Source organism: Rhopalosiphum padi, chromosome 4 (genome assembly GCF_020882245.1).
Source record: "Rhopalosiphum padi isolate XX-2018 chromosome 4, ASM2088224v1, whole genome shotgun sequence".
Taxonomy (NCBI): domain Eukaryota; kingdom Metazoa; phylum Arthropoda; class Insecta; order Hemiptera; family Aphididae; genus Rhopalosiphum; species Rhopalosiphum padi.
In genome coordinates, this window is record NC_083600.1 from 36,122,761 (window position 1) to 36,139,245 (window position 16,485).

At 34.6% G+C, this 16,485-nt stretch overlaps 1 protein-coding gene across 2 annotated transcripts; it reads left to right on the plus strand.

Moving 5' to 3' along the window:
• The first annotated feature begins 1,644 nt into the window (after positions 1 to 1,644).
• On the plus strand, positions 1,645 to 16,373 carry LOC132930243 (protein mesh). 2 transcript variants are annotated; one of them, XM_060996000.1, is made up of 17 exons: positions 1,650 to 2,126; positions 4,323 to 4,930; positions 5,043 to 5,180; positions 5,275 to 5,443; positions 6,424 to 6,535; positions 6,636 to 6,781; positions 6,870 to 7,063; positions 7,169 to 7,314; positions 7,753 to 8,167; positions 8,240 to 8,387; positions 9,731 to 10,057; positions 10,170 to 10,306; positions 10,438 to 10,567; positions 10,701 to 10,994; positions 11,125 to 11,307; positions 15,755 to 15,890; positions 15,999 to 16,373. In XM_060996000.1, the coding sequence occupies exons 1-17, from the start codon at positions 1,730 to 1,732 to the stop codon at positions 16,147 to 16,149; spliced, it is 3,831 nt and encodes a 1,276-aa protein (XP_060851983.1). In that variant the 5' UTR covers positions 1,650 to 1,729; the 3' UTR covers positions 16,150 to 16,373. The 2 variants fall into 2 exon arrangements, with proteins under 2 accessions (XP_060851982.1, XP_060851983.1); XM_060995999.1 differs by lacking the exons at positions 15,755 to 15,890; positions 15,999 to 16,373 and adding an exon at positions 12,943 to 14,982 and having other exon boundaries at positions 1,645 to 2,126.
• Positions 16,374 to 16,485: the final 112 nt, after the last annotated feature.

Sequence of the window (16,485 nt, forward strand, 5' to 3'; positions counted from 1 at the left end):
CTATTAGACTGCTTAAGCGCAACACCAGTAGCGTAGCTGGAGCTCAATCTAGGGGAAGGGCTATTTAAAGATTATTATACGTTATACACCAACACCACAAAATATTGTGAGGAATTAGGTTATAACCGTGATTAAAATATCACCAATAAAAAATTCCAAGGGGTAGCATACATCATAAGCGCAATTTGGAGGGGGCTAAGTCCCCAAATGATTTGTATATATCACCTTCTACTTTTATATATCTCTGCAGGGAGCATACACACAGTACATATATGCAAATTATAATAGTCCCCCCCCCAAATTTAAAACTCAAATTGCGCCTATGGGCCATAGGTACATCCATGGCCCCTTTTTAGTTACACCACTACAGCGTAATACTACTGTTCTGCTGATGGATGGAGCCAGCTTTCATGTTCAGAGATGCAAATATTTTTGGAAATCTAAACCCTCCCCTCCCCTCCACATAAATAATATTATATTTTATTATTATTTATATACTGTACCGTGGGTACTATGTATTGCATTTAGTAGCAAAAGTCATAAAATAAAATTATTAAAAACACTACAAATATTGTCAGGTTAGGAATTCTAGGTATATTATCGATCATCGACTATATAACTTTAAGTAGAAAATACAAGTCTATAATTATAATAACTGTTTATTTTCTATAACCAACAAATGGCAACCTTATACAAACAAAAAAATATTCGTTTTCGCGCGCCAAAAATCCCTGTGTGAGCCGCTCTTTAAAATGCAATATTTAAGAATAATATGCTCGAGGTGCACACTGCACATCTTTGCTTACAGGATTAATTATTAAATGTACCAAATTTCATACCTTGGCTGTGGATCGCTCATAATTTATATTGGCACACACAGACATATAGTGACTTTTAATACATGTATTAATGTAGGTACGAGTATAAATACGCACCAAGTCATCGATATATATAAATGATCAATAAGTAAAATAAGTTATATAATATCTGCCTTGTCAGCTTTGTGTTTATTTATTTATTAATTATTATAGGTACATTTTATTATTTAATATACCTACCTGTTTAGATTTTGATATACCTACCCAAAGCCGTAACTGGGGGAGGGTCCAGGGGTCCGGACCACCACCCTCCTCGAAATTTTTAAAAGTAGAAATATAAAACTATACATTTTCAGCATTTATAAAAATGTTGGATCCCTCACCCTCCCCCCGAATTTTTTTTTCAGTTACGGCCTTGTACCTACCCGATGTCGCTCGAATAATTTATAGATACCTATTTATAATTAGATAGGTACTTAGTATTTATGTATCTATAATTCAGTATTTACATACCAAAATAATAATTAATAAAGTAATAACACACCCTATACGATCCCACATCACTTAAAAATAGTAAATCCTCGTGGTATGACGTTAGGTATAGCGCTCATCGTTTTTTAAATAACGTGTTAAATTATATTTGTCCAAATATTTCATCACTGCATAGTATTTAATATACAAACCATGAGTAATGTATAGCAGTTTGAAAATACGAATGCATTGATTAGATAAACTTTTCTCGAGTGGTTCGAACCCACAGTACGCATAAACCTACACCCATATTTGTTTTCTCCAAATCTTATCTGTTCGTACGTATGGCTTGAGATACATATTTGAAATGACGTTTTTTTAGCATACGTCCGACAGCTTTTGTAAATTGCGGTCGTATACCTATTAGCTACATACACCGAATGGCGAATAAACGTTGTTATTATTTGGTTGCGTGCTTAGCACTATACGCTTATCCGGTGGTCACTCAAAACGACTTTAACGATCCTTACGGTCAAAATGCTCAGGCGTATTGGCAACAGGCACAGCAAAGGCCGCAGGACATCATCGATCAACAGTTCAGCCGTCCGTTGTACAATTTTCAAGACACCCAACGACAGGCACAGCAACAACAACAACAACAACAACAACAGAGATTACAACAGCAGCAGCAGCAACTACTACTACAACAACAACAACAACAGCGGTTACAACAACAGCAACAATCGCAGCGGCTACAGCAACAGCGATTACAACAGCAACAGCGAAATCCGAATTTTAATCAAAACCCAACCATGTTTCAGGAAAGACAGAATTACAGTAAGTGTATAACAGAGATCATTTTACTTTTTCTACAATGCAATAAGCATATAAAATATAAATGTAAGACATATTATTTTAATTCAGTTTATATAGAGTACAGTTATATAACTTATATGTAAGTACTAAGTAGGCACAGAGAGGAAACCTTTGGTTCAAAATATTAAAAATATACTTATCGATAATATTAATATTATTAAATAAATAAATTATTAGTCGAATGATAATGGGAGGCTAAAACGGGTGTCACTTAGATTAATTGATTGGTAGGTACGTAAGTCATTATATAGTATACGAGTATACGCCATTATAATGACCAATAGGGCAAAACGTATTATTTTATTTTTATTCGATTTTCTATAATATAAATTCCAATTAATTATAGTTATACAATAATACCGCGATTCTTATGCAAACATATAAACAAATTCATTTATAGCTATTGTAATAAAAACATATTTTCAATACAAGACTTTAATCTGAAACACATTTTTTTTATCAAAGTTTTATGTTTGATATTTAATTAGACCTTTAACCCGCTTAAGTCAAACAATTTAAAATGTAAGCATAAGAGAGAGTAGGGCCTCTCGATGATGTATCCCAACCCAAAATGTTGTTATCGCCATTTTTGTTGGACAAATAAAAAATACCTATATAGGAACCTCTTATTAAATATAATACATTGTCAAACTATAGTGATACCTACAACCTACTTATCGAGCAATATAATTTGTGTGTAGTATTTTTACGGTCGTAATAAACCGAATATAATATCGTCTGTATATGTTATAGCAGTATAGCTGCAATTAAAATCGAAAATTCATATTTAGATTAGGTGATGTATGTTTACTTTAGACTCTAAAGTTTAGAGTATTTCGATATTTGTTATGGTCGTTATGGAAATTACAATGTAATTTGATGAGTCGAAAGTGGAATGCTATATGGATATAATAGGTATTGGCGTATTGCATTAAAAAGAGTACAATCGCAGACTTGAGAACTGAATATAATTAACACGTGTGCAGCCGTGCAGGGAGGGCCATGTGTAGGTTGCGCAACGTCCTATACCAATTGGTGTAAATACATTCGTAAATTATAACTAGATTTGTATTAGACATTAGTATGCTGTTTGTAGATTTTACATATTCTCAGCTTATGTGTATATTTAAATAATTAAATTAAAAAATTCCCGCATTTTTGTTTAACATAATATTTTAAATTTACACCGACAAAATAATAATATAATACCTACCTATACAATAATAGTTCCAGTAATGAATTAATATCAGTTAGGTAATATTAATATTATGTGTTATATATGTAATTGGATTATATATTATTTACATGGAGTATATGGTGTGTCATATTATAGTTATGTTTATGTTTATCTCTAGTATAAGCTCACCGCTTGGAAAGACTATAAGTGTGACGTAACTATATACCTATTACAAATTCCATCACTGAAAATAATAACTTAATACATACCTAACAGATTTATAATATTCAAACCGCTTCCTGTTGTAGTTTATTTACACAGTGACAAAATCGTAAAACACAATATTATATTGCCGTATTGGTTGTACTTATACGTTTCAGTGTATTTACTTTTGTATTATTATATCTAAAAACGTATCTATGATTCAAATTTTTATAGACTTTATACCACCTATCTGCTATGTATATTTATATTGATTAATTATTTTTATTAGCTGATAAAATATTTTAAACTCATATTTTTTTATCGCTTATTTGATTAATAATGTTCTCACATCTGTTAAGTATTGAAAATTATATTACATTTACATTTTAAGTAAAACTGTTACATACTTATATACCTTTTATAGTTAGTAGGTATAGTTTAACTTTTTTAAGAACAATGTCGGTACGAAGAAAATATCAAAACTAATATAATTTATTATTATTTGAATTCATAGCCGCATAGGCATATTACAAAGACAATTTTATTTGATATAATATTATAATGATATATAAGTATAGAAAATTAAAAAATAGAATTCCCATTTTAACTATTAAACTATAGTTACTTATATTTTAATATGAAAAATCGATTTTATTTACAGCGATATTTTATTTTTAATATATATATATATACCTCCTATAGTACTTAAATGCACGCGTATTATTATGTGTAATGTACTCATAATAACATTTTTAAGTCTTAATTTTATATTACAGATAGTTTCGCGTCCAGATATGCACCTCCCACCCTAAGATTACAAGCTGGTTCAGCTCCGTACGTTTTGACCGAAGAAAGATTGGCGGAAATCCGCGAAGAGTTTATGTACTGGTATTTTGATAGAGGCGGCGACAATGATCAAGGAGACTATCAAACCGACATACACGGATCTATGCCACAGATTCACAAAAATTTTAATTTTCAATTGCCGTTCTTCGGTTTTAGATTCAATTACACTCGGGTGTCGATGAACGGTTATTTGGAATTCAGCGATCCACCAAAACACTACCGCTACCCGCTGTCATTTCCAATTAAAGAGTGGCCGAAGAAAAACGATCCGTCTTTCATCGGTATATTCTTCAGCAAGTGTCGAATTGGTTCACTGAGAACTGATGACGTCGACCGACGCAAGCCCGGAGTTTATTTCCGCCTGGAGAGAGATTTACAAGCGCGAACAGATCAATTCGGAGTGGAAATGAGAGAAAGATTAATGTGGGATATCCGGGAAGGCGTAGTCGGCGCGGACTCGTTTGTTCCCAAACATTCGGCTATTATTACGTGGAAAAATATGTCATTTGCCGGAGGAATTGACAATTCCCTTTACAGGGTAAACACGAGCAACGCGATATAGTTGCATTTTGTATTGAGTATACCTACCTATACATCGCAGTTTTATAAACGCCGACGCAAAACAATTCAATTTTTATATTTCATTTCAGACTAATACGTTTCAAATGGTCTTAGCGACCGACGAAGTATTCACTTACGCCATATTCAATTACGTAGACATGCAATGGACTAGTCATACGGAAGCCGGTGGCGATACGACTGGCGGCGAAGGGGGAGTACCGGCTTTTGTGAGTTAATTGAAAAATCTGTTTGAATGTTTCTATGTTCATAATACCGTGTCGAACATGTCGAAATAATATTACATTATTATTAATGCTTTAGGTGGGATTCAACGCCGGGAACGGGACTAGGAGTTTCGAGTATTATCCCTACTCGCAAAGATCGACCATTAGAGATTTAGTGGGTCGTGGTTGGGCCAATAATTTTCCGGGTCGACACATATTCAGAATCGACGAAAACATAATGTTAGGAACGTGTAACAAAGATATCGGTCAGTAAATCACTTGTAAATATTACTTTGAAAATGTATTTAAAATACAATTATATAGACTACCTACTATTTTGGTTAAAAGTAGGTAAATACTTTTCAATTAAAAACATAAATATTAATTTATACAGGACGATTACACAAACATATTCGCTCAATATAATTCCATTATATATTTAATATTTTTAAATACCTTAACTATAATAAAAATGTATGAAAAATCTTTTATTAAATTATTTTAAGAGAACGTTTTTTTCATCAATATTTATAGAAAAAAAACTTTAAAATAAATCAAATATCAGATATTCAGATGTTTATAATAATATTATAATAATTAATAGCTTAAAGTAATAATAATATATATTTGCAAAATAAACAAAGTGATACGTATTGTATATTTGTATATATACAATTTAGTATAAATTATATGACAGAACCCCTTATATATAAGCAAAGCTTGTGCCGGGGGAGCAATTTTTATCAATACAATATTATTAGAATACATTATTATTTTTATTTTTATTTTATTATTTTTTATTTTTAAAGAGTCAAAATGGTTTTTAAATAATACCGTTTACAAAAAATTCTAATAAACATAAACTTTCGGTGAAAATGTCAAGTATCTATATAGTATATATAATATATACGTTGATTCGTTTTTTGGTTTTGTGTAAAAATTCCAGAAATAATTTTTTCCCCCGATTATTTTAAAAAGTACAGGAAACTTTTAATTTTTATCTCCTAAGGTTCCAACTTTCTAACTAGAAAATATACAGAAGTTGAAAATCAAAGCATTGTTTCTACTATAAAAACGTGTACTAAAGTAATTGTAAAATTATAATATATTCATCGTCCGCTCAAAATCTACAAAAATGTGTTCTATATTTAAAATATTATTCAAATACTTGATGACCGTTTTATTAGGTCTAGTACTTTAAATATTTTAAAATATGTTATAATATTATATATTTTTCGATGTGTAGCTGGTACGAATTTACCATTGGTTTTCGCACCGGAAAGTGGCAACATGTTGGGCGGCACTGTCGTCAACATCACCGGACCGTGTTTCGAGCCCGGAGACAAAGTACGGTGCAAGTAAGTAACGCATTTTACATTTTATCGAGTTGGTTTAAACCAATCGAATGTACAGTCCGAGTGAAATATGATTTATACGTATACCTACGTGTTACTGTAGATTTGACACGGAAGAAGTTGTCGGCACCGTAGTGAACAGAAACCGTGCGGTTTGCATTCAGCCGTTTTTGATGGCCGAAGGTTATGTTATATTTGACGTGGCGATCGGTGACGAAAAATACAACTGGAAAGGAAAATACTTTGTGGGTATGACGATATCGGCGAACAATTCTCGGTTTTATGTTATATTGAGTTTGGTTCACATTGTGTTTTTTTTTTTCATATTTTCCCGCAGAGACTCCAGCCACGGCTACCGAACGTATTCGGTTCCAAGACTCGGCAATACGAGAACGTAAGCCTAAAGAAATAAAAATTACCTGGGAAAAACAGAATCTTACTACGAATTTCGACGCACAGATACAGATATCGCTTTACGGTTATAGAGAAGTGACGATCGCACCTGAACTCGTATTCATCGACGTCATAGCGGTAAACGATTGTTTATATAGTGTTTATCCGACACACATAGGTTTTCATATTGTTGTATCAACCGCAACTACCTGTATATAATGCTATTGTGTTGTATCTGCGCAGAAAAATATTCCCAATTCTGGCGAATACATCATAAACCCGGCTGTTTTCGAAGACCGCGACAACACCATGAACCTAGATCTGACGTTTGGATTCTTACAAATAAAACTGTCCAATCCGACGTTGTACTCCGGCATTTCGATTTCTCCGTAATCGTCTTTATATTATATTAATATAATACCTATACATATCACTATGATTATACTTATAAATTATAGTTTAAATAACCGATTTTCCTCTAAAATATTACACGTGATGCGTTCGGTTTCACCCCGAACCCCTTGTCCAAATTACACCGGGTCGATATTGTAAGTCGACGAGCTTAATTCGTAATAGTAAGTAATTGTAGTATAATAGTTCCGCGAAACGAAATAAATTTAATGGCGCTCGGCGGGGCTACGGCGCGAAGTCATTTCCCAGAGTCGATTTTGGCGGCTATTTCGCGGGCGAACTCCGTCCGTAAAGTCGACTTACAATCCGAGCTTTTCAAAGTCACGATTTTCCCGGTGTAATCTGGATGACCCCGGACACTCGGCCGTTGACGTGTTCGTCTACAGCTGTTGTTATATTATATTCGTGCCCCGCAGGATACTTTGGAGCAAGCCAGTACCTCTCGGGTGGTATTTCGCGCCGCAGTGGGAACGGTGGCACGGGCCTTCGTGGCCCGAGCGGCTGTGCGACAATTGGATCAAGAACGACAGGTATCTGAAAAACTTCGCGGCCGAGATATTCCAGTGCCCGTGCACGCTGGAACACGCGCTCGTCGACCGCGGACGGTTCTTGCCGGACGCCGACTGCGACCGGGACGCCAACCCGCAGTGCCTGTACAACAAGGGCGCGGTGCACTGTGTGACGACGGGGGCGCCGAGCATGGAGGGCTCGGAGCAGCAGTGTTGCTACGATAAAAACAATTACCTGATGTTGTCTTACGACCAGCAGTGGGGCTCGAGGCCGCGGAGATCGCACAACTTGGGATTTTTGCCGTGGACCGAAGCCAACAAGGTGAGTGTGTGCACGAAAGGAAAAGGCGACCCGCCGACGATTTCTCTGTACGTGATATATACGCTTTTCCAGGTGCCCACACTGTCCCAGTGGTTCCACGACATGAGCCCGTTTTTCCCGTGTTGCATGTGGCAGGAAGAGCAGGCGGTCGGTTGCGAGACTTACCGTTTTGAACGACGTCCGTCTCAGGATTGCGTCGCCTACCAATCGCCTTACGTGGGTACGTATGTGAAAACGGGCGAAAACCACCGCGATTCGGGGCAGAAACTATAATCTATATATAATATTGTCGGAGGTTCGTACCGATTGCACTTAGCACTGTGTCTGAAACGCCTGTGACAAATTTCTATACAGTTGTAAATACCACCACCCACCAGAGAGGTCCATTAACTCCCGTTTTACAATTAATTATTATATTGTTTACGTAGCAATTCAGAGTCTGATTTTCACCGATTTCAAGCCCGAATGTCTACACCCACCCACATAAATTGCCTATGACATTTTTCACAGTCGAGTCGTACGTATTATAGGATATACAGTATCACATCGAAACGTCCACTGTGTTTTTTCCGCGTTTAAACAGTTAAACTTACCCCATACGCTCAAATCACACTAAATGCAGTACTCTCTACCAGGGTTGGTCGATCGCTACTAAGAGTTCGCGACTCTTTTTCGTATTTTTTTGAATTTTTTTCAGAGAATAAATAATAAGTTAAAAGTAATAATTTGTAATCAAATTTATTAAAATATGCGTTACGTAAAACTATGAAATTAAACGTTATTTTACTTAATAATATTCTAAATTAAAGAAATAAAAAAAGTATAACACGTATGTCGTATGTGTTATTTTATAAAAAATATAAAAAATCAAATAATATCACATTATTAAAAAAAAAAATTATTTTAATTTTTAATTAAAATCGTAAAGCACTAAAAATAAAATCTAATTATTATCCGAAGACAGTATATAACGAATCGGCACCAAAATAAAACAAATTCGATTATAGCACACTTTCCAATCGCAAACGTACAGTTTATTGTATAGATAGGTCGTATAGTGTACGCACTCAGCATACTTATCGGTGCCACGTATAATGATCTGTAAATTAAAGGTGTTAACTACGCATACTGTTATCAAGTTTTAATTGTATTAACTATCACCCACGTTCAAATATTTTTTTAGCAAAATAAAAAAAACCTTGAAAGTTCTGCATTTCAAACAAGTACGTTTTCTATTTGGTAATATAATTAGGTGCATCACGAAAATCTTAGAGGCGAAGAATTGCATTTAGTATAACAATAATTGCCCAAAGTTACCCTAAAGTCCTATAATATGTATTCTAGAATAACTTGTCAAGACATAAAGTAGGTTTTGTTTGTTGTAAATTTGTAAAATTAATTATTGGTAAGACACGGTTTTTCATAATTTTTAATTAAATTTTAAAACTGCCCCGAAATCATCGTGTTTGATAGCATGTATTTGTTATATTATAATTACATGGATTATTTAATTATACTGCTGTTATAATACTATGCTAATCACGTGATCACACTAATGTGTAGCTACCGTGTTTGGCGATCCTCACGTAATTACTTTCGACGATCTGGAGTACACTTTCAACGGAAAAGGCGAGTTCGTGTTGGTTCACGTGGACTCGGAAAAGTTCAAATTCGACGTACAAGGCAGATTCGAACAGTTGCCGGACAATATATATGGCTCGGTAAGGGCCACCACGCTGACGTCCGTAGTCTCCCGCGACAACACGTCCACCGTGATCGAAGTCCGGTTACGGCCCCGAGTGGCCCAGTGGAGGTACAGGTTGGACGTTTTTGCCGACGGTAAACGAGTGTACTTCGACAGACCGGCGTTGAAGGTGCAACACTTTCACGGTAAACTCGGAATATATTATCATTATTATTATATCGTCGGTGTTGTCGGTCACGATGGAAAGCGATCATTTAAGGCATTATATTATATTTATGATTTTCGAATTCATTTCAGGTGTGACCGTTTACGCGCCTTCTTACGTTTTAAACCAGTCCGAAATCGTAGTTATGTTTCAATCTGGCGCTGGGTTAGAAGTGTTGGAAAACAAAGGATTCATGACTACTCGGGTGTATTTGCCCTGGCAGTTTATCGTAAATATTAAAAACTATTAACATTTCCCTTTATAGCGATTCTCGCCCGTTTCCCATTGATTATGGCCGCTCCGAGTTATAGATATAGAATACACGTCGTGTTAATTTTTTTTAATTTTTTTTACACATAGAATCGAACCAGAGGATTGTTTGGCAATTGGAGTTTTGATCAGTCCGACGATTTCACTCTGCCCGATAGTTCAATAGTGCAACCTAATACGTACGATTTCGAATCAGTGCACAAGCAATACGCATCCAATTGTGAGTAATGAATATAATAGTGTATAACGACTATTATACACAAATATATAATGTATTTCTTTTGTTTATTGTTTTATTACAACATATAATATAATAATATTATCAGATATATTATAATTTTTTTCTCTCACAGGGATTTTAGAAGACAGAGACGAAAAGAACAAAGGTGGCGCGTTATTCTTTCGTGAATACGGCCGAACGGCCAGTTATTATGCGAACCGAACGTTTGAACCTGTTTTTGAGTCCACTCCGGAACTCATTATACCCGCCAACCGATCTTCCGACATACAAAAAGCCAATGAGCTTTGTGGTGACTCGTATCAATGTAAATACGATTATGCGGTTAGTCTTAATAGGGATTTGGCGTTTTATACGTTACAATATCAAGACGGATATGTAAACACGAAAAAAATGAGTAAACAGAGAGGTAAATAAGAGTAAATCATATTTTAAAGTAAATGCATATGTACGAGTATACACATATGTTATTTGTGGTGCGGCGATAGTCCGACCGTATAATATATTTTGTTACTATTGTATATATATTACTGTTGTAGTTATATCGTGCGGAGTTTTGGAAACGCCACGTTTCGGACGAAAAAGTAACTTTCTGTTTGTACCCAACACTAAGGTGACATTCGAGTGTAATCAAGAATTTGTATTGATTGGTGACCAAAGAAGATCTTGCTCGTCCGACGGTAAATGGGACATACCGGAATACGGGTACACGGAATGCTTACGTAAGTGCCAACTATTGACGTTTTAAATATGTGATAAAAATGTAATGACGGTCGAATTTCAAGTTAAAAATAATTGAACGTATATTATGGTATTAACTATGATGCTGTAGGGAACTCTGATTTCAAATTCAAAAATTGAAAATATTTACGTTAATTTTACGACTCGCCATCTATTTGACAAAATGTTCGCCTACACATGAGCATTTTAAATCCGTAGGATTATTTTCATTAGTGTACCTATTTAATTTTTATCTCTGCTTTAAATAATAATAATAATAATGTTAGTGAAGCCACAACCCGGACAATATTCAGAATTTATACAAAAACATACATCGTCTATTTTCTAATAATATTTTTACTTATAGTCGGTCGGTGTGTTTATTTTTGTTCGTTAAAAATAATAATAACAATAGTTTTTTTCAGTACTCGCTAGTCGCTACTATAATAACATTCAAATCCATTATTTTTCATTATTTGTTAAAAAATGAATGCTATGATTTGAGTGGTGTCTTTGATTCTTTGAAATTAATCGCCTGTGATGTTTGGATGTTTTTTTATTTACAAATTCACAACACTTTTTTTTTACATCAGCTTTCTTTATACAGCCTATACGTTTAATACGTGATTGCATTGGACACCTAAAATTATTACTCCTGTCTATTGTGTTGGCTGAAAAATTATATTTTGCAGCAAAAATGTAATTTAATTACTTAAAAAAAAGTAGTTACAACTGGGTGACATAGATTTCTTAATCAGTAAAACTGTTAATCTGTATAATAATATTTTCGGAATTTTTCACAAATTTTCCACAACCCATAATATAATTTTCTAACGATGCCAAATAGTATGCAAAATTCAATTTGTGAAATTGCAAAATATGAATTAAGTGAATGATGAAATAGTATATTATATAGACTTTCATTCTCACACCAGAAAATAGACTATAGTAGATCGATTTAAATTTTCAATAAACGGTGAACTACGGAATTCCTAGAACTATTTTATTGTTTCGTACTTTCAAGCTATTACTTTGGCATTACTCATATTAAAATTATTGTTTTAATAAATTATTTAACTTATTTAAAAAATTATAAAGGGTCTCCAATTCTCTAAATTCACCCCTGACTTCTATAGCTAATGAATATTCACGTACTTTTGTATATACCTATAATTACCTATCTATTGTGTATACTATTCGCGTAAAATTAAAAATTATTATCAGTTTTGGGAGTTCTAACGAGTAATAATTTGTGACACCTTGTTTTTTTATGTTAAGCCCATTAATTGTTGCTAGATTCTCCTTCCCGACAAACAAATTGAAGGTTTTACGCATTTATAGCAGCTTTTTATGGGGTTCTTGTAATAACAGAAAAGTCTCGTTAGCATCCAATACAGACCTTATTTGCTTCATCCTCACTTCCACCACTATTTTCGACTATAATGTTAGGGGAGGTTTCACTGTCCAATAATATGTAAGGGGTTCAAAACCTCTTCGCTGAACCTATAAGATACGCCACTGGTTGTATGATAACATAATATATAATATAAAACTATTAAAATCCACATATTATAATATATATATAATATTATACAAAATATAATAATATAAGAGTGATGTGATGACGTGGTGTAAAGGTCACATCGAGTACGAGTCGCGGAGCGCGTGGACGACGATCGCTCTGATTGCGTGCCTCATAGTACCGTTGCTGGTAGGCATTTGCTGCGTTGTGTCGCAAGTGTACCGGCGCAGCGGCCGGTTGAGCCTGCGGTACCAGTCGGCGCGGGCTGCCAAGAGGCGCAACTCGGTGCTGGCCCTGAGCACGGTCGACCTGTCGTCGGCGGGTGCGATGCCCAAGAATAAGGGGCGCCGCCGGGACAACGAGGAAAATGATGACGACAGTGGCGGCGGCGGCGGATCGTCCACCGACGACGAGAGACCAGCCAGTTCGGTGCCCAGTTCCACGAACCCGCGCCGGTCGTACGACGCCGTGTACCGGACGCACGAGCCGCTGCCCGGAAAACCGGAAGTGGACTTCGACCAAACCAAGGTCTGGGACCTGGACGCCGAGTACGAGGGACAGCTGGACAAGGTGGACAAGAGGACGGCCATTTACGTGCCTGGATCGCCGACGTTTCCGACGCCACCGCCGCCGCCGGCAGGTCCAGACGCGGCTGCAGGATGGAGGTCGCCCGCTGGACCTTCAGTAGCGGTCCAAAAACAGATTTTGCCGTCCAGATTCAAAGACTCGTTTTGAAAATGAAAAAAAAAATTAGTTTTTTTTTTTAATGTATGTGTGTGTGTAAAAGGACGAAATTTCATTCCAAACATGAAGCGGCGGCGGTACTATATAAAATATTAACCAAATAATAGTAATTAACCATTAAATAATACGTTTGAACGATACACATTAATAATATAATACTATCATCTATGAGATTCGTTCACGTGGGGGTACAAAATATAAAATTATACTAAAATATTTACGTAAAGACGAACCACCGAATAATATAATATATTATTCAGGACCTAGCACCTCAATCTACTACAATCGTAACTCGTAATATCCTTTTTTTTTTTAAAAAAAAAGCAATATCCAAAAGCCATATAACACGAATGATTTATTTTTCAATCTTCGTGGTTAACCCGAAACTCGAACATTTTTTTTAATTCACAAATTTCATTAAATAATATGCGATTTTGTATAGATTTTTCATGGTTACTCGAAATTTTTACTATCATATTATTATTCATTAACAAGAATTTTACAGTCAATTGGTATTAATTACTAAATATGTATTGTCATCAACACATTCTAACTAAATAATGCATTTATGCTTTCGTCCATTAATTTAGCAGTATCACAATCAGTAACATTTTATGAATTAAATAATATTCTAAGGAACAACAAATGCATTTAAAAAATGTCGTAGGTATGTACATATTACATAATATTATATAATAGTTTTCAAATCAAGTTTTTGTTTGCAGCAGTACTACTGTTAAGTATTAATCATATCAACGGTTAATCCGAATAAAATCGGCCATGAACGCCCAAACGTTTGTTTAAAATAAATATCTTACTTCGGTATTTGTACACTCGAATGACTGAATAAATAAACTCGGGTGATGGGCCTTGATGTTATTACACTTAATAAAACGTACCCTAATAGTTTTATGTCGTCGCGTCGGGACTCATCTCCGGCCACGGTTCGGTGTATTTATAATCGACAAACCACCACTTCTCATCACTCTAGCAATAAGCTAATAAGCACAACAATTATATTAAATTTATTTGTTTCTAAATTTTTTATTTTAAAACCCCCTTAAATTTCAAAACACAACAAATGTATCCTACAGCGTGTCCTGCTCAGTCTAAAACTCCAATAGTGATTGCTATCAATAGTACCGAAATCGATAATCCACAGTTGGTTGAATAAAATTTTTTATAAACGTCGCCGCGATGGCAATCATGTGGAATGAAAATTCGGCTTTCAACATTTTCGTTACTATAATAATATGTATGTATATATAAAAAATATATTTATAATTGTTTATAAACACCGATTGTAAATACATTATCAATTTTGTATGACAATTGTACTGCGATTACGCCTTTGTACGATTTAACGATTAAGTTTCAAAGTATTAATTAAATCGCAATCATTTTCATTTCACATGACCTGTGTATTATTTTATTTTCGAGTGTACAGTACTTTTTTTATACAATTGACAACGTCAATACCAGAGCCGAACAAATGTGATTTTAAAACCAAAAATAAAATCATCTCTATTAGTAGATAGGTACATGCGAGAACATTTACCAATCCTACAGCCGCTACTCACTTACGCTAGCCCTTTTGGGACAAGTATACCGTGTACTCGTAATTTTACGATTTTAATTGTACATAATATCATAATATTGTCATGATAGATGCCTGTGTGGACTCAGTAATGAAAGAGAAGGTCACAAAAAGTCGCATTGCGATATTAATAAATGAGTCATCAACTAATCATATTTATAGACTACCGAGTACAAATAAATTGGGTACCGGGGTGTAATGTTCGATATTAAAGTTAAAACAAACAAACTATGCAAATAACATACACTCCTATACAAAAATTTCTCGCTAGATTTACAAATAAATTGTAATTGTATTAGCAGCTACTTGATTTTATTTTTAACATATTTTAGTCTATAAAAATCTCAAAATCATAACACTGATTTTTGTACACTCTTTCCTCAACGCTACGATATGGCCATACAATGTAGAAAAATTAAAAACAATCGGTTTTTCAACGATCGCTACACTTAGAATATTCAGCGAGTTAGTAATTAATTGTTGTCCGGGTAGTGCTGCACTACTTCTAGTAATGCCCAAATGAGGAATCAAATAATATTAAGAGAGTACATATTGTTTAATCGCGCTGTCCATGCTCGCGCAACAGGTCATCAAGAGTTTTCGTCAAGAGCCCTGGTGACGATCGTACCAATCATGCTGCTCCTGTTAGGACCGCTGTTCCTCATCCTGGTATGCGTCGGTTACCGAGTGTTTGTCAAGACTAAAAAGGCGCAAGCGGTTAAGTGAGTACCATCCACAGCACCATACCTACCAACTAACATTAATGAACAATTTTGTAAGACTATATTTTTAAAATCCATTAACGTATTTTTTTCTCGGTTGACACTTAGTCGATTGCGAGGCTTGTCGAGACGTCACTCACGACAGTCCCGCGAAGGCGCTCCTAACCAAATCGGCGATGAAGAACTACAACAGCAGCCGGACGACGAAAGGACGAATATAGCACAGGAAAGTCATCAAAGGGAAACGGAAATCAACTGACAAACGGCGAGCGTTTTTCAGTCCTCAAAATTCGTGTCGTCCATAAATATTAATAATTTTGTTACACTTTGTAATAATTAGTTTTTAATTTTTTTCAACAATTTTTAAATATATAATATAATATAATATAATATAATATAATATAATAATGTCGATTTCAAAATATTATAATATGTTGGTCATAAAATATAAATACAAAAATACACGGTTTTACGAAAAATAAATATTTAACATATTTATAAATACACAATAATGATGATAATATAAATAAAAGTATACAAGCGTCGAAAAAAAAAATAATAATAATAACGTGATGATGATCACAATGATAATAGT